The following is a 24,933-nucleotide window of genomic DNA, read 5'->3' on the forward strand; positions in this document are numbered from 1 at the left end:
AATGACAATTACAAGGCAACCTCCACCCCTTTCCAAATAAGAGGCTCTCAAAAATAAAAAACACAAAGCAATTCAAAATCTGGTTTATGTAACTACAAATAGATTGCAAAAGAAGTAACATACACCCATCAGTACAAAGGCAAAGTGATCTTTTTCTAATTACTGAAGTATTTCCTTTAGCGTGGAAAAAAAACTAAAATCACAAGAAAATTCCATGGAGTTTGATGATACAAAAAAATATAGGGAATATGCATGATTTGCTCATAAACTTCTAGTAAAAAGAATGAAACAGTTGGATACAAAATACATCTAGACATATAATACACATTACTACTGAAAGCTCAGGTTGGAAGACCACTGTGGACAAATGGACTCAATTAACATGCAGCCTGTATGAAAAACAGGGAAGAACCATGGAATGTTTCAGTCTAACTAAAAAATATGCCGAACTTAAGCAAGCTTTTTCAGTAAGGTTTCAGAATCAGTCCCTGCCTGGCCAGCAGGTGTCACTGGTTGCCCCTTATCTAGTGTTTGAGTCCTTCATGATTATGATCCTCACCTGTGTCTTGTTGTTCCCAGCCCTAGTTTTTGAAGTCCCATTGTCGTGAAACCCAATGTAGATCATCCGTCTTTCATCATGTCTGTCCATAACATAAGGAGTCTTGGCCTTTAGTTTAGCTGTAAGTTCTGGAACTGATGTCATTTTCTTGGTGACATCTCAAGTAATAGTCTTGTACACTTCAATGAAGATTGCACCATTATATGTTTTCCTAAAACCTCCAAGGTGATCTCGACGAGACAGTAAGCCATGCCATCCAGAATGCCTTATTAGCCCAAAATTGAAAGTTCAGGACAGACGTGTAATGGGGAATAGAAATGTGCGCTTGAAACACAAACCAAACATGGCAGCCTTCAACTGCACAGGAGGAGGAGTTTGCAGACGCCGGCCTGACTTCTGACACTTCCGAGGAGCCGTTGAGAGAAGGTCCAGCTCCGGTGCCTGCAAGTGCTAATGACGCCAAGCTGGCAGTCATCGGAGTAATGAGAGTGGACAAGAAGAAAGCCGGCTGGGAAGGCGGCAAGAGGGGAGAGGAAGGGCAGTGAAAGCAGAGCATGAACACATGTGTCAGGGCTAGTGTGATTTATGCTTGAGTCATTCTCTAATAAAGACCTCTTGTTTTGCCCTCTCTTCCTGCCGTAGTGGCTGATTTTTGGCTTTGCTTTGGCCACAGGACTATGACACGTGTATTGTTTATGGTTTTTCATTCATAGACCAAAAAGACAAGATATAGGTTACCTAGCCAGATGAACTGTTACTTATATATACCTATTAAGGGTGTAACGGTTCTTCAAATCTGCAGTTTGGTTCAGACCTTGATTCAAGACAAGGTTCAAGTTCATACCTGAGTTTTTTGGTTCTTTTTTTTTGGCGGGGGGGGGGGGGTTGAATAATAAAACATGGGGGGAAATTCTGGGTTATATGAATCTTTCATGCGCCGCTGAGATCAATGTCGGGATGATGTCTTCTGTTTTTATGACAAAATCATGTTTTGCCTACAACACAACTGTCATCCCTATAGTCCACTAGATAACCAAAATGTTACCACACCGCTGACTTGAATGTGCTCAGTGCAACTTCTGTAATATTAGATACTTGGCATCACGTGATGCATGACGTCACAGTCAGTGTCTGACAGTCACTGAAAGCTGGTGAAGTTATGCTTCCCTGCAGCTGAGAAAATCATTTAATAATTAGTTTAACACATACACACATCTGTATTTCTTTACAGGGAATTCCCATTGACTTTTAACTGTAATGCAATTAATTATTCCTTACCAATAAGTCCAATCCGCTTTTCAACAAAACAGAAGAAGAATGTTTTTGTCATTTATCATTTTCTGGTTTTGAGCTGTATGTCCCTATTTCAACTTCAGGCATGACTTTGGGGGGACAATTTCTCCGTTACCATTCTTCATGGCAAAACCCTCAGAGTCAGTCTGCTGGGTGAAGGCAACTCGGGTCCATGTTGCCAAAATGCAAAAATCACAGTTACATGTGGATACCTCAGGAATTCAGGAAAACAAGTGATGAGGAGCAGCTTTCTTCAGCATTAAGGGCCGACATGTTAAATCAGTGGTTGTCTGAAACACTGTGACTAATATTAAGGTGACAAAACAGGCCTCAGGACCAGACACCAGAACAAACTTGCAGAATGAGATGACAGAACTGTTTAGGATCATGGTTCAGTATCCTGGACATTAGCAAAGCTGACCAGGTTAGCTTATCAGACAATACACCATGTGACATATGATTGTTGAACAAAATATCTCAAAATTATACTAATTATCCAAAATTAGGCAAATTAATGACCTGGTCAGAGCCCTGAGATATGACTAGAGAGTAACCTTTTGATTACGTAATCAGCATTTCATAGTGTAAAGAAGGAAAAATACACACACTTAAAATGTTTAAGAACAGCATTAGAATTCATTTTTAAGTAGACTGTGTGTTTGTGCAACTAGATTTATAGCAGATTTAGAGATGCTAGAGCTTAATGTAACCTCCTCTGTCCAGGTCCCAGTGCTGACTCAGGGTTCGGAATCCATCAAACTACTAAACTCATCCTCTCTGCTAATCTGAAACATACTGCCTGTAAATGTTTACGTTGGAAGGTGCTCTTGTTCAGTTCATCCTTCCTACAGTCCCGCTTCCACAGGCAAGAAGCTCTCTATTCTTGGAGCAAAGCAATACAGCAGAGCAGTAAGCCTGGCCTACCAACCTGCAGCCAAAAGAAGCACAGGCTGATGGGGTCGCCGCTCACCCCAACGCACCCACGCTTCTGGTGATCAGACGGCAGGTCTTCATTAACAACTATGTTTATAATGGAAATATCTAATTAGTTGGTTATGAAATTCCATTTTAAAAGTTAAGTGGTCACAAGAGAAGACAAAAACAGAACTTTAACTGAAATTCAGGGACAAAATCTCACAGCCAAGGGAGACATATATTTTTTAAACTTTTTAAATGTACTTTTCCCTACATTTTCTGAATCATCAACATTTAAATTAGCCTTTACCAGCACTTATGATAAGCAGAACTGTGAGAAAAATATACTTTTTAGTATATGCTAATTATAATCTTTTTGCCTTTTTAACTTATTGACAAAAGTCATTTTAGACTCATAAGATAAAAGGTTAAGAGTCAGAAATATCACCTGTAAATTCATTTTAGTGAAATCATAGACTGGTTAGTCCTGTGTGCTTTATGGTAAGAATGATTCTGTCATTAAGTAAGAAGGATGTTTCCTCGAACATTCAAGTCTCCCGTCTTTAACGCCTGTGTTCCACACGGGCTGTTTACCAAAGCGGCCTCACAAACAAAGACTCACTCATAACAGTGGATTCCATAATCAAAAGGGCGCAAGAAGGTTTTGTCTTTCATGCCAGATAAATGTGATGCTTTGTTGTTGCCCATGCAATTCTGAGAGGAACAGTGTGTGCTCATTTGCATATATTAATACTGGCATCTGTTACACTGCAGCTGCTCATAAGCAGATATGAGAAGCAAACAAAAATCGATATATGCCTCCTGACCCCATAAACCCATAACATGAACATGTTTCTGTTAATACAAACAGTTGACGACACGCTAAAAATGACAAATCACATACCTATCAGGTACTAATCTAAGCTGTCATTTTAAACAAGACCTGTACAGCGTGCAACAAAAAGTGCACACATCTCACTGTTCCTGCAACTACCCCCCCTCCCCAAACGGTGTAAGTACAAGAATTCACAAACCCTCCAGATCCAAACACGCGCACAAGCGCAACATTAAGCCAGCTGAGCTCAGCGCTGTTCTGCAGCCTTATTTATAGGGCGCTAATTTATCAGTGGTCGTTCTACATGTAGAGGAGGATCTGTAAGCTCGCGCTGATAAATAGGACAGACGCCCGCTCTATATTACCGCTCAACCTCGGCATAAAGAGAATAATTCCTGAAGGCGGTGGGGTGATCGATGAGACGCTCCGGAGGACTCGGGCGGCTCCGGCCAAGCAAAGCAGGATCATCTATAAACATAGAGACCAAACTACATAACATTTACCAAATGGAGCTAAGTGCATAGAAACATGGATGCTGTCCACTTGCAAAGGTGCACTGCGAGCTGGGCGGAGCTTCACGGATTTGTGCGATGAAAAAAAAAAAAAGTAAGTGTGAACTTAAGTGACGAACAGCATTTTACCTTTGGAAACCTTGCTTGTCCTTCTTGTTATAGATGGTTTTAATGTTGCGTCCTTTAAAGCACTAAAGGAGGTAAACGGTCAGCAGCTGGGTACTTAACGGTAAAGCCCACCATCGGTACGGTTAGCCTGCGTTCTCTGGCAAGTCCTCGTTTGATACAAGCCTGCTCAAAGAAAATAAAAATCACCTGCCCGGCCATTTACGTCTTTTTGTGAGGGGGAAAAAAACTGTTTTGTCAGTAGCCTGTAGTGCACCTAAAATATTGCTGTAGCTGCATGGTGACATCAAAAAGTCAATAGTCTGAATAAATTTCCTTATGTTAATTAAATTCAGTTAGCCAGACGATACTGTTCTGGTTAATAATGGAAGCACTGAAGTGGCGGTGAAGGAAGGGACAGCTCAACAGCCACGACTGCTTTTAAAAGAGGAGAAACAAAGTAAAAAGATGTTGGTGCTGTGACGGTACTTTTTCAGGCATATTACTAATCGGCTTATTAAATCGTCGCTGTAAGAAAATGCCCGTAGAGTACCGAAACGCCGGCGTCCGGACAGATCGGTACACCCCTTATCTAAAGCCCTGCTTCCAGAACAATCATCACACACTCGTGTGTTTTTTCTGGAAAGGGAGGGGGGGGGGCACTGGAATCCTTCATGAGCACCCACAGGTTTGGAACATGTTCAAACCACCCTGAGAACAACCAATTATCACTAACCACAGCCAAGCGGTCAATTAAATCTAAATCATCTTAAATCAGACTGTGGTTCCCCTCAGACTCCCTACAGCCCATTTTAAACATCCCAGCCTATTGTATCACCATCACAGAATAAGTATCAGCTTACAGGATTTCTGCAATGTGCCATTTGGTCAACGGATTAGCTTACAGCAACTCAAGAAGAGGATTTAATGCTAAATACATTCACAGTCATTCTTTACATGTGAGTCTAATCAACACTGCTTGTGTGAAATACTACCACGTTACATTTTGTATATATGAAGAGTTAATATTCTTTAATAACTGGACATACAGGACACCCACCTCCACTTAATTTCACGTTAATGCTGCATACTTTACCCACAAAATGACCTAACCATCTAAGATTGAGCAATCAAGAGTTCACAGTAACAGCACAAATCCCCACAGAGCTAAAAATAATGCTTTTGTTTTGAGACTAAAAGATAGCGACCAAACTCTTATGTGACTTAATACTCTTAACCTTTCTCTAAGTGCTGCATTTGTTACGCACGCTGACTTTAAATACGAGACAAAGCGGCAGCCATATTTCTCAGTGCACGTTCAGCTTAAACTGCTCATTTTCTTCTTTCCTTTCCTGTCGTGGCATCAAAATGCTACCCAGCGCTGACACTAAAGCAGGACAGCGTGCTCAGAACGAAACTGCAAGATGAGGCAAGAAATAAAAGCAGACCAATCAAATCCATTTTCCCACTAATTCACATCTGCAAGTGATTCGTTGTCTAGTTGGTCTCTTCTTCAACGGCAAGGCAGAAAGACCGCGGGACCATAGTGAAGGCCTTGCTCCCCACCTACCCGAGACCAGCCCTCATGGGACATAACAGCTGGACACAAAGAACAGTCACGCAGTCTTACTTGATTACACGAGTTAGCACATGGATTATGAATGTGGCTGAATTAAATATATGGCAATTTGTTTAAAAAAAAGCCAGACTCAGTCATCACAGTTAAGCCACACCCTATGACTGGCTGAGTAGTATCAGCCATAAAGAGACATTTTTACATTATTTACAACTGATTTTCTGATGCATTATTTTTTCAGACACACTTTTCTTGGAGCATCTCCCAATTACCAATTTTGAAAAGGAAGATGAATTATGTTATCAGTAATGGCAAATTACATGTTTTTTTTCCTTTTTCATTACTTGGGAATAGCTTATAATATACTTAAACAGAAAAACGTGATTTTATTTAGCTGTTGGCCATGCGATCCTGAGTCACATCCAGGCTGACTGGGTTTTGTGAAGCTGAATCAGGCTCGATACACATGGTCAGCGTCGTGGTGTTTTATCAGCCAGCCAGACGGGCCTCCAGTCAGTCTCGCATCGGTGCTGTGACAGCTGACATGAAGGAGGCCACTACCAGGGGAATGGATATCAACAAATCCAGGGAGAGCCATGGAGATGTGACACGCCCAACGGAAAAGGTTCGGGGCAGGTAAATGTAACTCATGGTGCCAATGGGGTCACCCATGTGAGGGTGTACAGATCTCTCTGGTATATTTCTGCCATCGCCAACATTTCCTTAAAAACTTTAAAAATACCAAACACTACTTAACCTGACTCCTCAACCAAGATCGCCACAGGGTTGGGGAGGGGGGTTTGGGGGGGTTCTGGGCATATTTAAGGGTGTTGGCAAACATAAGGTCTTTCAAATGAGGAGAGAATGAAAAATTCCTGAAAATTAATAAAGAGCTGCTAAAGTACACCGTGTTTCCTCTCATTTGACATTTCAGCAAACTGAGTGGGCGATTGGGGTGGGGGGGGGTTTGGGTTTTGGGGGGGGCACTCTGGCAATGACAGAATATTAAAAATGAAATGAGCCACTCGAAACACTGAAAAGGTCTAGAATTTCCACGAAGTCACTGGCCCGATGAATAATGGTCCTACTGTGGTGATCAAAACAGTGGGAAATAACCCAGGAGGGCTCCAGGGAGTAATGTACCCCCCTAGAAAAAAGGGGGAAATGGGGGCAGCCTAGCCAGCGGGGCGAGGAGCACACGGCTCCCTGACAGGCCTCAGACGGGCAGGAGCAGAAAGGTAGGAGCCACGATTTGAATGGGATACGTCATGTCCTCAGGTCTTCATGGGACAGGTCACGTTCTCATGGGATACACCACATCCTCACATGTCTTCACAGGACACAACATGTCCTCACAGGACATGACACGTCTTCACACGTGCTCACAGGACATTGCACATCTTCACACATGCTCACAGGACATGATACATCCTCACACGTCCTGTGGCTGAAATGCGAGAGCAAGCCAAGGAAGGAGTCGAAATAGCTGCCTTTTTTTCTGCAGCAGTTGGGCTGCACCATTATTTTTACGAAAAACATGCAGATTCATCAGCTTCTCTGCTTGTTTCTTAACAAATAACATCCGCTGGCTATTACACCCACACAGAGATTTAACGCGCTCATGTACTCTGTGAACTCACAAGTCCCACAAAGCGATAAGCTCAGAAGACTTAGGTTTCTTAGTCAGTGCCAGATGGCTGACACTGGCTACAAATTTCTGTTAGCAAATCAAACGAGACCAGAATCATTCCCACATTTAATACTGAGGTCTAAACCAGCTCCTCGTCCACATTATGATGAGCAACTGGCATAAAAATAATTTCTTGATTAATGTTTTTCATGGAAAAGTTGACGCAAAACATTGTTTGTGTTTTTTATTTGTGCAATATTATAGTAACCCAAACATAAAAAAGTATTTTTTGGCAAAAATGTAAGCTAACGTCCATTTTGATTGAACCATAACTTATTCCTGTTTAAGTAAAAAGAGGCAGATTGTAGGTTCCAATAAAAACAGGAAAATGAAGTTTGAATGCAAACACAACGGTGATCATACAGCTCCGTAAGCACACAGACTGTACTGCTGGGTCGAGAGTCGGCTCAAGACCCAAAGTACAGGAGAGGGAGGGTTCACCTCTACCTGTAGGGGGCGCATGACCAGATACATAGATGTATGTTGTAGTTTTCAAAAACCAATTAGCCTGAGCCTGAACATTCATCATTCTTTTAAACAGGTACCAAACTTGCTGCCTCCCCCCTCCCCCAAGGAAAAAGCAGATTTAGGTTAATCCATGGGGCATGGGTTTCACGTTTAGGGAAATTAGTGGATACCATGAATTTCACAAGAAATGGGCTAAGTGGTTTTAATGATGACGCTGGTGTTAAATATGACAGGTTAACAGGCCATTCTCCCATACAGCTTCAGACACTGAATTACAGTACAGGAGCCCCTTCATGTAAACCTTAAGGCCTTTGCCAGTCGCTACGGCAACCACTGAGGATATCCAGATTGGACACTGTTAAATAAATGGACTGGGACAATTCTGGTGACCCGAAATAAAGATCCCACTGACTATAACACTAGTCCTATAAGATGTCGTATAAAAAATGCAACTTGCACATTTCGTGATAATAAATATGATGATTAATAAAGTCATATAATAAAATCTGCAGCAGGGAAAATTGCCGTGGTGTGTTTTGGCAAGACACAGGTCCACATCTCTAGATGATGAATTTGCCATGTAGTCATAAAATTATTTTATTTTAGAAATGGTGTACACTAGTCCAAAAAGCATCAGTAAAAGCTTAGAACCTATTTTTTTATATTTTCACCTGTTCCCAAAACCCATGCTGAATGAAGTTTAACTGAAACTAATCACTGAAAACACAGAAATACGATTCCCAGAGACAGCGGGCTGTCTATGTGAAACACTTTGATCAAGTTTCAGCTGCGTCATTGTACAGCTTAACACCCATTCATCAGGGTGGTGTGTGGACATATTAAACAGGGATGGGGGAGGGGCCACAATAGGCAGGAACTCCAGAGCTCCATCCACACAACACTGATCTACAGGGTGTTCCAGCTTGGTTAACTTAAGCTAGTAGTCATGATTGTCCAATAGGAATGCTCCTTGCCAAAACTCTTATTGGACAATCATGGCTTAAGTTAACCCAGCTAACTGACAAATCCTGCTTTGTGGAAAACCCCCCTGCTTTGTGGAACCCCCCCCCCCCCCCAAAGGTCTACCAGAGTTGCCAACTCTCACACATCTGGCATGACACTCATGCTTTCAGACTCTCACGCTCATGCAAGAAATCTTACGGCAAATCTATATTATTCCATTATAAACCTAAAATTAGCTACATCAAAAGCATTGGGGTATCTTGGAAACGCTACAGACTGTTTACAAGGTAATAAAACTCTTACATACATGTACATGTGTGTGCAGACTTGTCTCAAATTGAAAATTTCACTCCAGCCAGCTGACCAAATTTGGCAACCATGGGTATAGTCAATGTAACTCTGTTCAGCAAAAGTCACATATTCATGTTAATAGTAACCAAAACATTAATTGAACTAGCAACACTACAAAAATATAGTTATTATATTTTAAGGTAGCATTTCCCAGGAGAAGGTTGTTTATAGCTTCACTATGGACTCTTCACTATGCACTCTTCACTATGCACTCTTCACTATGCACTCTTTACCACTGGTTTTGCTGCATATTTGATCTTGGCCGATTTGGTGCCATTACTAGGTCGTCAGACTAAAGGCTAATATTACAAAATTAACTGCAATTATCCAGACCAGAGAAAGCTTGCAGCTTTGAAGTCGAGAGCTGGACTGAAAACACTCTAATAATGTCCATGAGACAGACCATAATATTACATTAGTAGCCCCTTATATAACTGCAAAGAATGAAAAAGTAATGAAGTAATGCAGTCCAGCTTCTTTTCATACTGCATTTGGAGACAAATAAAAGCAGTAAAGGAAACTTTATCAAAACTAATTACAGAAGAGAAAACTTCCAGGGGAGTTTATAACATCGGGGTTAAAAGCTGTTATGAAACTCAAATTATGCTGCAGTATTCCATTCAGCGTAAGAAACATTTGGGCAGGATGATTATTTACAATAAACATTTCAGGACCGCTGACTAAACAAAAACTTTGCACTACTGGAAAATCAAACGGGATCCGACACTTTCAAGGCTCAAATCGATCCCTTTTTGCAGATTTGTGGGCAGATAGGAATTCCTTCAAAAATATGACGTCTTTATACCTGTATCACATTTCATATCGCATCCAGAGTTAAAGCACCATCGATGGCTATGGTCTCTGTTTCTAGCTACTCTTATAACCTGTGCCGATTTATTTAAATGATATACTGTCCTGCCGTTACACTGAATTTGCTGTTTCGGGTAATAAAAGAGGAAAAGTGGAGAAATTTCATAAAATATTTCTATGACAGCATGTGTATCTATTGGGTGCTGAAAGACGGCCATATATACAATTTCCTTTTAATAACTATTTTTTTTGACGATGAGCATTAGATAAATACTAACCACTTGATTTAAATAACCTTACTGGTAATCGGTCCTCATCAGATTAGCAATAAAACAAATCCAGGTTTATGGAAATAGCACCGTCCAGGAAAGCTCTCCGATTTATAGCTACGGGAAATTGGTAGGATGCAGAAGTTCCCATCCCATCCTGCTGGTTATATAAGCGCTCAGACAGGCGCCGGCCGCTCAGGGGGCAGCTCTGCTGGAGGGTGTTCTACAGTTGATGGCTCTGGTCATTGTCCTTCTATGAGCTCCTCCACACTTTTCAACAAGCTAAATTTAAGACTTTGTAAGACCATAACGATATGGAGGAAATTCCCAGAATTACTTGCAAAATAAATTAATCGCATTCAACACCAACATTCAGTTGTTTATTTATTTTTTCACTGATGAGAGGAGACGCCACGTCAGCCCACACCGCGCACCGTGACACACTAGTGGAGTGTCGTCCAAAAGGCTCTGACCAGGCTACACAGTTTGCGGTTGGCAATTAGTGGTCATTGGGTCCATGTCAGTTTCATTTTGTAGTTTTGTTACAGCGTGATGAAAACAAATTTTTCCCAAGCGCACATTCAACAGCGGGACAGACATTTATGCAACTTTATAAAAGTAACGTAGACTTCATGATCCAATCAAATTTTTAAGACCTGTCAAAATCATATTTAAGACATTTTAAAACATTTTTAAGGCCTTAAATTCAGATTTTTGATTTCTTAAGACCTTTTAAATACCCATGGAAACCCTGTGTTGTGACGAGCCACAGCAGAAAATTCAAGTTCCAAAGTTATTTACCCAAAGTGAATGACTCATTTTGACTGAAAATCATTCTCTTATTGCCACATAACCGTCTGCCTTTACATGGACAGTGATAAATACTTCGAAGGCGTGACCTCCACACGTGCAGAGCGGCCACACGCTTGGGGCTGCATGCCTTAGCAAGACACACGGGGGGAAATGCAGGAGCGCAAACCAGCAGCAGCAAGTCACTCCGCAGAGCTTCCCCGGACGGCCGCTACCATCACCGCACGCTGCTCTCACCCCGTGAGTGAGACGTGCCGAGCCGCGCGGGGTCGTCACGAACACCAGAGCGTCCCCAAAGTGGGACGGATACCACGAAACCGAGATAAGCGGCGTCGTAGATAAGAATCTGGGCAGAGGGCCAGAAATCGCAGCTCGTTTGTCTGCTGGTAAGATAGCTTCGGCGTGGGGACGGGTTTGACCCCAGAAGCTCAAGCCGGTCTTTCCAAGCCAAGGATGCTATTCTTTTTTCAAGGTTGAAGAAACAGCACCGTGACTGTAAGTAGTTCTCCATTAGTAAAAAAAATATATATATAAATAATTAAACAACATATCTCTGAGGACATGGTTCCCGGTCAAAGCTCCCAGTGACTGAATCCTGGTAACGTTAAAGTTTGGTGACATCAAAGCTATTGTTAGAAGTACCTACTGCCCCCATCAGGTCACCTGGCACGAGTACTCTTAGCTGATATTGTTCAACTGATACTGAGTAAATATTGTGTTAATCTTTAATAAAACTGGCAACACCAAATTATAAGGATACCCTAGTGTAAAACACATTAAGAGATACAGGATTAGTCCCGGAAATGTTAGGTCTAAATAAACTGATATTTCCATACTTTGATTTTGAGAGAACATCATGCTGAACACACACACAGAAGGTGAGCAGGTCAGCTGGAGAAGACTGCTGGATCCAGAATGAACCATCTGCCAAAGTGTTCCCAGAATCCCGTTCAAACCGCACAGCTTTCCCAAACAAGACCATCAATAACTGCTGACCTTCGCCTCTGAGGGCCGTTACTCAGGTAACCATTCCCCTAAACAGCTTTTGTGTGTCAGGAAATCAGATTTATCAGATTTCCTAAACACACGAAGAGTCGGAAGACGACCCCATGGTGGCAACAGGCCCCCTGCCCAATTTTGTGTGATGTGGCTGCAAATCACCACCGGGAAAGTGCAGATCACCATGTATAGTGAACATCTCCACCGGGAAAGTGCAGATCACCATGTATAGTGAACATCTTCACTGGGAAAGACCAGATGACCATGTATAGTGAACATCTCCACCGGGAAAGTCCAGATTACCATTTATAGTGAACATCTCCACCGGGAAAGTGCAGATCACCATTTATAGTGAACATCTCCACCGGGAAAGTGCAGATCACCATGTATAGTGAACATCTCCACCGGCAGACTGGGCCCAGGGCATCTCTGAGCATGAAAGCTCCATACTGAAATTTACAAACAGTGGTGATTTAATTGTGAAAAAGGGTGTGGAAGTGTAATGACTGGCCCAGTTGGGTGTGAGAATCTTTTAAGCAGAGGACCAGAAACCTCAGACCTGAACCCCAAGCTAGAGGAAACTTGGAAGATAACCATCCATGGTATGGTGTAGATTTTGGACGTTTCCATCAGCCCTCTGTTGGACCCAAACCCAGCAACCTCACAATTCAGACATGTGGATGTAAAAGTCACTGTTCACCCCGTTCTCCTCTGCTCGGAGATGGAAGGAAGCCTTCCAGGTGAGCGTCATCTAAAATGTAGGGATCACATCGTAAACGAGGCTGAACAGCACTGCCAGACGATTAGGGTGCCCAAAACAAGTATCAAAGGAACACGAGCACCCTTTGCTAAACACTGATCACTCAGTAATATACTTCTTTAATTAACGCTAAAAGTTACCAGAGTTATATTCCTGCATAGAGAGGGAAGCCGAGTGAGCGATCGGACGTCCCCTGCAGCCTGTGAGGCGGCCCTGACCCACACATGGAGATTCTGCTGGAACGCATGTGTGTGTCTCGACCGCCTGGGCCACTGCGGTCCTCAGCACAGCAAAACACAATCTGACGCAGAGTCGGACCTTCGCACGCAAACGCATGACGTAAAATGCAAAGCTGCGGTCGGGGCAGGGGGATCCTTTAACTGCTACTAATTGCTGCTTTTCTCAGTACTGAAGCCCAAGCACTTGAAACTTTAAAAGGCTCCATCCAAAGGTGTTTCAAGCTATCTACTCTATTCATCAGTCCAGCATTTTCTTAGCCTCTCTAGAGACCTAATTTAGCTTTTATTTTTAAGAGCGCTTGCCAAATTCAAATCAAGGCCTCTGTGATACAATTCAGGCGCTTAATTTAGCATTGAATAAGAATCAAAGAGCCTTTTTATGGGATTTTACAAACCATTACCATGTTATACACCGGTGCTTTTGTGTCATTTTGTCAATGGAGTAAATGGAGGGAAAGAAGGGGTCAGACTGGGACCAGCAGAGACACCACAGTTTCCAGTCACCTAACCGACATGCCCGGTGCCTCTTCCCAGGATGGGGTAATGCGGTGGAAAATTCTGGGCTTGGGTCTCGTTGATACAGTGCGATAGTGACCCATTTACGTCTGGATAATAAAGGTAGCAACTGGTGGCATGAGCTGGACCTGAGGGACTGGGGCAGTGTGGCTATGAAATACCACAGGGGGCCAAAATCACACTGAGCAGCGACTGAGGCTGGGACCTGGTGGGGGTGCACAGTGATTTTGCATTTTATTGCATTTTATTAGCGAAGCCAAAGTGCTGAAGTTAGATTTCAGGGTCAGTAGCGGGGGGGTATTTAGGATTCATGTCGACAGGGACATCATTGGCACTACAGACCAGCCGAACTGGGGCCTCTGCTTCAGACACCTTATTTCACCTTTTGTATTTACTAAAATACTGCTGGCTTAACTTTATGCAAAAGTAACGAAAGGATCGTGTCACTCGGTTTATGCAGTTTGTAAAAATCAAATTAAAATAAACTGCAAATAACTGAAAAATTTGAGGACAAATTTCTTCATTTGTGCCAGAAAAAAAAAATCAACTCAAAAGGTTTGAAACAGGGTGGGGCTGCATGCATGTCATCGACACCATGGCCAAGCCCAGGACTTAGTGACCCCACAAATCTGCAGAAGATGCACAAGCCAAGGACACCGTGATTTGCTGGCCAGTATCTGAGGTCCCGCCCCTCGCGTGTGGGCGGAGTTTAAGAGGCGAGCTGCGATCAGCTCCTTACCCCCGCCCTCTTCCTCTAGGAGCATAGGAAACAATCGGTACATTATGCTACTGCTCAGAATACTTTATGGATAATTAAACCTGAAAGCGTTCCCTTAAAACTCCTTGGCAGATCCAGAGCGGACACCCCCATTTTGTGCCTTTTCGCATCCCCGGTAGATTAAAGCTTCTGTCGGCCAGAATTTGGCTCTCTGGCACACTGGCTATTTACTGCGCCGTCTTACTGAGGGGAACGAATTAAAGGGGGATTTTATGATCCCGCTCAGTGCTGTCAGGAACTCATTAGACCGCGCCTTCTTCTCTGCGCTCGTTAAGCTGGTGGATTCCCTGCGCCCTTTGGTGCCTAGCCGTCGGGGTTGCTACCACCTGCTCTGCTTTTCAGAGAGAATGGTTTCAAATGCTGTTCCCCAGAAAAAAGAACACTTAGGCCCGCATGAAAAATATAGAATTCTATATAGAATATAGAAAGAATTATCGGTATTCTTTATGTAGCACAGTACATAACACTAATAAAAATGGACAATTATTCTTTTCAAGAATGAAACTGACAAATCATGAATGACAAACTTCTTAGGCAAGAATCTTCTTCTTAGGCAGATTTTTAATAGATTCTGCAACTTATGGACATACTTTAACTAGAATTAAAATGCGTACTATTACTGAGCAATTATTTGTGCATTTACCAGGGAGTCATGAGAAAATGGTAACTAGGTAATGTGATTAAACTCATGGTACTGAGTGTGTGACCGTGGTGACAAGAACGGCACTGTGAGAGCCTTGCCACCCTCCGCTCTGCTCAGCAGGTTCCCGGGCTCAGCAGACAGGTTAAAAAGCTTATCGGCACACGTCTGTGGTGCGAGCTACTGCGAACAGAGGATCGGGAACAGCGGGCAGCACCAAGCTTGTGTGACCAATCAGCAGGAACCAGACCTGAGGGGCGTGCGTACGTGTGCGAGTGCTTATGTGACAAGTAGTGGTTTAATACACCAGAGATGTACCACACACACACACACAGCATATGCGAGTGTGCGTCAGGGCTGTGAAACTTCATCTCGGAGTTTATTCGAACACATGCCGCATTCCTCATTCTCCACACCACGAGCGCGGCAGCAGCCCGGGGCGAGACCCTCTCCCAGTCACTTTACAGCTCAATACAGGGCAGGCATCCAAATAAACACGAGGGGGAACGTGTTAAAAACAGATGTCCCAGCTAATCATTTTGTATCTGGCCGGGTGCGCCGCTAGCACAAGCAACAAGCGGCACTGACATTTAAGGGGGCTTTGCATTATTTGTCGCAATGATTATGAAGAGAATGTGCAACAAACAGAACTTTATTTTGTTTTCATAAGTAATAAAAATTCCATTTTTTTGCTTTTTGTGTCTTGGCCCGTAGATCGGCTGTTTGGCAGCAATGACGGTTCTTCTGTAAAACTCTGAATCTGAAGAGAGCAGGGGAGACTTGTGCCATCAGCAGAAGTGTTTTTTACGTTACAGTGACCTCCCCAGGGACACATCAGGCAGGGAAAGATATGAGATGTACATGCTTAAAGTAGTTAAATACATTGGTAAACTGAACATGAATGATTACAACCACAGTCCCACCGGAAATAATATCAAGTAACCACTGTCACTCTCAATTACATGGCTAGAAAAATCAATGGATATTTAAATCTCAAAAAACTCCAAATACAAATCAAAACCCAAAACACCACCTGATGATGTCAAATGTTTTTTTTGCATAAAAATTATTCTTCCCACTCTTCTTAGGACATGTCTCCTGGTGTTGTGTGGAGTTTGCATGTCCGCCCCATGTTGTGTGGAGTTTGCATGTCCTCCCCATGTTCTATGGAGTTTGCATGTCCTTCCCATGTTGTGTGGAGTTTGCATGTCCTCCCCATGTTGTATGGAGTTTGCATGTCCTCTCCATGTTGTATGGAGTTTGCATGTCCTCCCCATGTTGTGTGGAATTTGCATGTCCTCCCCATGTTGTGTGGAGCTTGCATGTCCTCCCCATGTTGTGTGGAGTTTGCATGTCCTCCCCATGTTGTGTGGAGTTTGCATGTCTTCCCCATGTTGTGTGGAGTTTGCATGTCCTCCCCATGTTGTGTGGAGCTTGCATGTCCTCCCCATGTTGTGTGGAGTTTGCATGTCCTCCCCATGTTGTGTGGAGTTTGCATGTCCTCCCCATGTTGTGTGGAGTTTGCATGTCCTCCCCATGTTGTGTGGAGTTTGCATGTCCTCCCCATGTTGTATGGAGTTTGTTTATGTTGTGTGGGTCCCCTGCCACAGCCCAGAGACATGCAGCCAAGCTCACTGGCACCCCTAACGTGCCTTTCGAGTCTGATTGTGTTGCTCAGTGAGCTCATGGGGTGTCCCTGTACCCCAGGCTGCCTGGGACACTCTCCAGCTCCGCTCCTTGTTCTGAATTAACTGTTGGAGAATGGATGAATATTTCTGACAACTTACAATACTTTATCCTGCTGGCTTGGACTGGACTGAAGGAAAGCATAGAATGAGCTCAATATTTAAGCCTGTACTTTTAATGATCATTGAATATTCTTTATGAAGCACTGGTGATGCAGCAGGACTGGTAGGTAACAAGAGTGAATGTGTATTGGTGGTGTCACCTGTAACACACCCCCATCACATGCTACAGTCACATGACCTGTGGGCACCTGGGACCTCAGGAGGCTGAGGCTGGTCCCTTCCGAAGGCCACAACAGATCAGTGAGAGTGTCTCTGCAGCTGTTAACGGCAGGCGTTGACCACAGAGCGGGCCGATCCCTGGCCATTTCTCATCGTACATTCCAGAGGATCAGCCCAATGTTACGCTCTGTTTGAGCAAACCGGTGCCCCTGAACCGGGTAGAACAGATTTGACGCCACAACCATGGCGGAACAGTGCATGCATGATGGCAGGAGTACTTAATACCCCTCACTTCTAAAAGGAACGTCGCACACAGATGTTCTCAACAAAAAAAAAATGCAAGAAGACAGAAGATGGATGGCGAGAGCAGTTTCAGCAGAAAAGGAACTTAATAGCCACAGTAACGTATACAGTAAGTAATGGACAGCTACAATATCAAGATACGCCCAAACTGACTTGTACCCAGTAGTCCTGGTCCCAAACGCAAGTCGATGCAAGGTTGTACTATGGGATTATCAGGTTGACTGAAGGCCGGCAAAACAAAATATGAATTCTTAACATGCTGTAACTAAAAGCGAGATTGTTTTACTTCTTGAGAAAAGGATAAACAAGGAACCAAGCTTTACTTGGACATACCAGAGAGCCCTGCACCCGCCTCACCCCACCCTTAAGCTTCCAAGACCCTTCTCATTAGAACTGCAGCCTGTCACCCCTTACACAGATGATTCATACATCACTTGACAACTCATGTCCCCAGAACAACTATCTTAGTTTAATGTGAGATATCAGAAAGGAGGTAAAGTAGGGTTCTGCCCCATGGAGACCAAATAAGTTATTGGCTAAACAGCCTTGACCAGTGTTTCCCAACCCGGTCCTCTGGGACCCACAGACAGTCCATGTTTTTGCTCCCTCCCAGCTTCCTACTGGACTATTCAGGACTAGGACTGTCTGGGACTGTCTGGCAGGGGGCAGGGTGGGAGCAAAAACCTGGACCGTTTGGCAGGAAGCTGGAAGAGAAAAATGTAGGTCCCCAAGAACTGGGTTGGGAAACACTGGCCTTGACAAATGTCAAATAGGAGCTCTGCATGAAGCCACAGTCATAGGCAGTGCCTCAACAGAGAACCAAAACTCTAAAGAAAAAACAGTGCCTGAATAGGGGGGAGTCAATCAAGTGTTCAGCAAGGAAAAGAGCGATTTAAAAACTGACATGTCAGGACATGGTCACGTGCGTCACGGCCAAGAATGTCAGCTCAATTACGGGATATCCATTTCGCTGATTGGATGACATCAAAGCCTTGGCACCTACTCAACTTCACCCTTGTAGACTGTCTGATGTTCCCGTTCATAATGGAGAGCTCTAAACCCAGCCTAAACCTCACACCCAATCTGAGGACCAAAGCCAACATCAGCCTCAGAGGAGCACCAAGGAGACATCACAAGAAACATCAACATCTCACAGTCCTCCTCCCTGACCAATTATGGGGATGAGCAGCAACCAGAACAGAATTATAAAAATACGAGCTTCATTAACTCACAACCAACAACATCAATCTCCAGGGGGAGCCATGAAGGTGTTTAATCTACCACTGAAGCATCTTTCAGCAAGTGTCATACTACAGCCCCTTCAAAGAGCCTCACCCTTTGCCACCCTGATGGAGCTTAGGCCTGACGGTGTGCATGTTCCTCACACGCCTGACAGAAGCCTGTCATCACGCAGGAGGCCCCTGGCGTCTGTCCTTCTCAGCAGGACGTCTACAGCGGACATGCCTGAAAAGGAAGGAGGCTGCCGCACACATAGTTTCCGTAGTAACAGATGGGCTGGATCCCTTAGTGACCTGTTTCGCATTCCAGGAGGACTTCCCAGCTTCTCCCCAGCCTAGATCCCCAGAGAAGGGCAGCTGTGGGGCCAGAGAGGGGACAACATAGTCATCTGGATTAAGACGAAGAGTTGCACGTGGCCGCTGATCATCGCCCTCGGAAGTGACCCCACCTTTCCGAAGCCCCAAAGCTACAGGATTCCATGCCTCTGCTTCTGTGACCGTCCTCTCGCTCCAGAAGGCGTGGGCCGGCTCTCGCGCCAAACTGGTTTACGGGGCATTCTGGCAAAGGCAGCAATTGCAGTGCCCTAATAACAGGACCAGGCCCTGCTGACTCCCAGGCAGAACCAGAGATGGAACACTTGGGAAAAAAAGCCCCCAAGCTCCCAGCCAGAAAACCACTTACCGCAAGACCTGAAATGATCCAAGCTAAAAACTCCCAGCACCGCCTTCAAACATAATTGAGAAGTTGCCTTCAGGAGGCTGATGGACAGAAAATACCTGCAGTCACCTATTAATGAGTCACACAGACCTCAGCTGCAGTGTGCCAAGGAGAAGGAGCTCGTGCTAATCTACCCCCGTGGCGTGACTCCAGGCCCCCCCAGGGCGCCCCCCAGTGCTCCGGACAGCTAGGCCCATCCTTTCTTGGAGGCTGGTGTGCCACGGGGTTCTGAAACCGCCTTGCTCTTAATGCATGACTTGCATCCCTGAGCCAGTAGTGCACAGCTGCTAGAATTATTCTGAGGATTTAAACACATTAGCACGTTTTGTGAGCATTATCAAATAAAATGATTATCACAGAGACAACCGTGACCCACCGCAAAGAAATCCAACAGTTCTCACTCTTGGTCTGCATGTCTCTGTGTGGAGTCTGGCCTACAGGAGTGATGCAATTATTTATGTGCAGTGCAGAGGCGCTGCAGCCCCCATCCTGTGCACATGGAGTTTGCATGTTCTCCCCTTTTCTGCTCAGGTTTTCCACGGTGTCTCCAGATTCCTCCTCCAAACCGGAGACATACGGTTTGGTGATGACCTGGCACCCTATCCGGAATGTTCCCCTGCCCTGTGCTGCTTGGGACAGGCCCTGGTCTCCCCCGTGACCCTATTTGTTATTTATTGCTGTTATTATTGTTTTGTGTTTTTTGGCAGGAAGCACCACGTTCCCATGACAATAAAGATTTGAAATGAATATAACAGGCAAGGGGTAGCTTGAGGTCAAGGTGATGTTAATAGAAGGATTCTGGGTCTCAAGTCGGGCCCTGCTGTTGTGCCCATGAATTTCATAACTTGAATCACTACAGCGCACTATGGATTTCTTTAAATATTTTCTGTCACACTGAACACACACACAGACACACCCTGTCTCAGGGGTAAAGAGATTACCCGCTTGCCTTTGAGGAACTGAATTGCTAGCCATGATGTGACAGGCATGTACCGAACAGGTAAAATATTATCATTACTGTATTCCCTGTACAAATAACTTAATTCTCGCAAAAAAAAAGAAAGCACAGGGAAAATAAATAAGTTGGCCGGTCTTACTACACAGGGAAAATAAATCATTTTTCTTCATTTCTGGATCTTGCATTTTTCAACAGTAATTTCACATATTCCCCGATCGCATCTCGGTCTGAACTCCCTGGTTTAAGCCCCAGGAATGTGACCCATCTCTGGACTCGCTCTCGAGCTGCTTCTGACGGGACACAGTCTCATGGAGGGACCTGGTCGCAGACAACGCCAAATGCGGCTGTCAGATCATGTATGTGGAGCTGTATCCAGGGCTAGTTTGTAAATTATGACGGTTGCTGGCTTGTAGATATAGCTTTGGGGCGGGATACCTATTATTCAATTTTAAAAACAAGGAACCAACAGTACGCAGGAAAAGACATCACAAAGACGACTGACGCCAACGGCAGGTCACGCTGGGTCGGGATGGTGAACAGAACAGCGTGGGGTAAAGCAGCAAAGGGCCGTTTGTGTGGAGAGAGGGGTTCGCTTTGCAGAGGTGGTGGGAATCAGGTAGAGGGCCAAAACAAGTGCAGACACAGTGAGAACAGGAAACATAAGTGCCTTTCTCAGAACCTAAACATGGAAACAAAAGAAATATCAAAATTCATTAACCCCACACTCAGCAAGTGGCAGACACCTGGGTTGTTTATCAATACCAAGAACACAAAGAACCTACTTGTGTTCTTCACCAGAGCAGTCTTGCTAACTTGTCTCCCAAGAACGGACTTAGGACATAGTGAATCATGGGATTGTTGGGTCTGCAAGAACACAGGCATGGTCAAGTATTGAAAAACTCCCTTGGAGAGAGAGCAGGTGACCTGTATTATCAAATGATCACAGTTGGGTAATTCAGTTCCAGAGAGTAAAGACCAAGAATTTGTTTCAACCAACCAGTTGAGTACTCTGTGACTGTGACTCTTTATACTCAACTGGTTGGTTGAAACAAAATCTTGGATTGGACTTTTACTTTTTGGACCTGAATTACCCACCTCGGCATACAATCACCTGACTCCCCCCCCCCCCCCCCCCTTCACAATATTTCAGGAGAAAAAAGTTCAGGCTTTACTCGGGGTAGTTAAACAACTGCTCCATCAAGCAGGCTGTTGGTAATACAACACAGAGCTTCAACCACAGGTCACTCTATGGCAATATCCGCATCAACCACCCCTTTGCCCTAGACCACAAGACAGTCGTTAAATCATCAAAATTCCACCTGCACCATTTCGTCCTTGTAAAACACCTGAACGTGCCAGAACAGGAACCCTAAAAGGTCACTTTACAAACACACAGTGGCGAGAGGTGTTAGCATCAGTGCTAAGATGCGGCTAATGGATTCCGAACATGTCGTAGAAACTATACTGTTAAACATTTTACTTTTATAAAATATATGGTGTGTGTATATACAGTATATATATATATATATATATGTACACTCACCTAAAGGATTATTAGGAACACCTATTCAATTTCTCATTAATGCAATTATCTAATCAACCAATCACATGGCAGTTGCTTCAATGCATTTAGGGGTGTGGTCCTGGTCAAGACTCCAAACTGAATGTCAGAATGGGAAAGAAAGGTGATTTAAGCAATTTTGAGCGTGGCATGGTTGTTGGTGCCAGACGGGCCGGCCTGAGTATTTCACAATCTGCTCAGTTACTGGGATTTTCACGCACAACCATTTCTAGGGTTTACAAAGAATGGTGTGCAAAGGGAAAAACAACCAGTATACGGCAGTCCTGTGGGCGAAAATGCCTTGTTGATGCTAGAGGTCAGAGGAGAATGGGCCGACTGATTCAAGCTGATAGAAGAGCAGCTTTGACTGAAATAACCACTCGTTACAACCGAGGTATGCAGCAAAGCATTTGTGAAGCCGCAACACGCACAACCTTGAGGCGGATGGGCTACAACAGCAGAAGACCCCACCGGGTACCACTCATCTCCACTACAAATAGGAAAAAGAGGCTACAATTTGCACGAGCTCACCAAAATTGGACAGTTGAAGACTGGAAAAATGTTGCCTGGTCTGATGAGTCTCGATTTCTGTTGAGACATTCAAATTTCTGTTGAGACATTCATGAGTCAGAATTTGGCGTAAACAGAATGAGAGCATGGATCCATCATGCCTTGTTACCACTGTGCAGGCTGGTGGTGGTGGTGTAATGGTGTGGGGGATGTTTTCTTGGCACACTTTAGTCCCCTTAGTGCCAATTGGGCATCGTTTAAATGCCACGGCCTACCTGAGCATTGTTTCTGACCATGTCCATCCCTTTATGACCACCACGTACCCATCCTCTGATGGCTACTTCCAGCAGGATAATGCACCATGTCACAAAGCTCGAATCATTTCAAATTGGTTTCTTGAACATGACAATGAGTTCACTGTACTAAAATGGCCCCCACAGTCACCAGATCTCAACCCAATAGAGCATCTTTGGGATGTGGTGGAACGGGAGCTTCGTGCCCTGGATGTGCATCCCACAAATCTCCATCAACTGCAAGATGCTATCCTATCAATATGGGCCAACATTTCTAAAGAATGCTTTCAGCACCTTGTTGAATCAATGCCACGTAGAATTAAGGCAGTTCTGAAGGCGAAAGGGGGTCAAACACCGTATTAGTATGGTGTTCCTAATAATCCTTTAGGTGAGTGTATATGCGGGTCTCAGAAAGTGCCTTGTAAATGCTTCTAAGCACATAGTACTAAGCATAGTATATACAGTATATAGTACTATGTGCTTAGAAGCATTTACAAGGCACTTTCTGAGACCCGCATTATACATACTGAGCTTAGGGGATTAAACTTGGCTACTTTCCAACCCCCCAAAAAGAAACAAAATCCTTCTATGTCACAACAGAGACCCAGATGGATACCTCAAACCGTGCAGCCCGACCCCATACGACGGCGGTAGCTTGGGAGCGCAGAAAGCATTCACATGATACGTGACTATCCCGGTGCCGAGCCACTGAGAACAGAGCACCACAGACCAGGCCAATCCTCCACATCGCTAACCGTCCGCCGCCTCGCCCTGACATCTGTGTCCAATCCATTGTCTACACACAGGGCCCGAAAAACAGGAAATTGTTCTTTTCTCCTCTCTCGGCCGTCATTCACCATTCCTGCAATCCACAGGATCGCGCTGGCTTCGGTGTGAGTGTCCGTATGCATGTTGTGGAAAGATGAGCACTTTTAGAACAGCACTGCGGGGGTGAGGCACTTCTGTTTTAACAACTTATACAGCATAAAAGAACACACACACACTAAAGTGGCATGACTTTTGACAAAAGTATAAATAAATCTAAATATAAGTTAAATATCTATAACTTTTTCCCATTTTTTCCAACCAGCTAAGGACTGGAGATGGAGATGTCTGTTACGAACCATAAGAACCCCTCACAATCAGTGTGTGTTCATGAGAGCTTGTGTCTGCACCACACACACTTTCTGTCCACTCCATTCTAGAACCAACTAAACACTAAACCCCTTCTGGGGATTTTGGCTTCTGTCAAGTAAACAGCACAAAGCCCTTAAATCCATTCTAATATTCACTGGGACAAATTATGAATACAAAGTAATATATGCGCAAATCACTATGTAAACTCATGTAAATCACTTCTGACATCCAAACCTAGCAGGATTAAAAAGCAAAATCGTGCAGAAAGTAACCTATTTCTCTTTATGTTGAATGAGTACAGACATTTCTTTGGGTCTGTAGAAGTTGTTCTGAAAGCAACTGCAGATACTCCCTGTGAGCTTGTGTGTTCAGTTAACGAGGATTTCCCAGTGGGTGCTCGACGGCAAAGCCCCAGCGGACTGCGAAGGCAAACTGACCTGATCGTCATAGCGATACGTCACGAGCTCCTCGCCGATCGTGTCTTCCAGGATACTCCCCTGGGGGGAGAGCGCAAATTCCGGAAGGAAGTAGGCATTTTCCAACTGGCCTGCACACATCTGTAAATTAAAGAAGACAGCAAATGCGTAAATGCACACAGGACCAGTCACAGGGATGAGATGCTCTGACAGTCACAGTCTACACGTGGTAGTAAGGGGGGGGTGAGCCAGCAAAGACACGTCATCTGTGAATATTTGTGGGTAATCAAGGGCATTATGTACATTTACAGGCCTTTACCTTCTGGTGGTAGATGTAGTCTAGCTAAATCGATTTCAGGAGACTGACAACCTCTTACAGTTTCACGCTTCACCTGTAAGCCACCAAACATTAACCACTGTGTTCAAATTAGTTATAGAATTACGGGTCTCTTTCTTCTACAGTTTTTACATCCGATACATCATGAATAGATTTTATTAGATGTTAGTTAGGCACTCTCAGCACACAAGCACAACTCAATTGAATTTTATTTTCTATAATGCCATTTTCCTTTATCCTGTGACATGTCAGGCTTGCGATGGTGCATGAACAGGTAGTTACTAAGCCATGTTTTTTACGGCGTCTTGTAAGGGCAGGGAAGAAATTAAACAAAATATCTTGTACAAAACCCCCACAAGGCCTCTTAAGTGAACTCCTTAAAACAGACCAGCCCAGGAAATGTGCAG

The 24,933-nt window shown here is 44.1% G+C and overlaps 1 protein-coding gene across 5 annotated transcripts in view; it reads right to left on the bottom strand.

Annotated features, from left to right (window-relative positions):
- The window catches only part of LOC111844921 (ADAMTS-like protein 3), a 76,514-nt gene that overhangs the window by 42,487 nt on the left and 9,094 nt on the right, over nucleotides 1–24,933 (bottom strand). For all 5 annotated transcript variants that reach the window (XM_072717918.1, XM_072717917.1, XM_072717919.1 and 2 more), the window contains one exon: nucleotides 24,211–24,330. In XM_072717918.1, the coding sequence (XP_072574019.1) occupies nucleotides 24,211–24,330 (120 nt within the window). The remainder of the gene's footprint in view (nucleotides 1–24,210; nucleotides 24,331–24,933) is intronic.

This window comes from Paramormyrops kingsleyae, chromosome 11 (assembly GCF_048594095.1).
Source record: "Paramormyrops kingsleyae isolate MSU_618 chromosome 11, PKINGS_0.4, whole genome shotgun sequence".
NCBI lineage: Eukaryota > Metazoa > Chordata > Actinopteri > Osteoglossiformes > Mormyridae > Paramormyrops > Paramormyrops kingsleyae.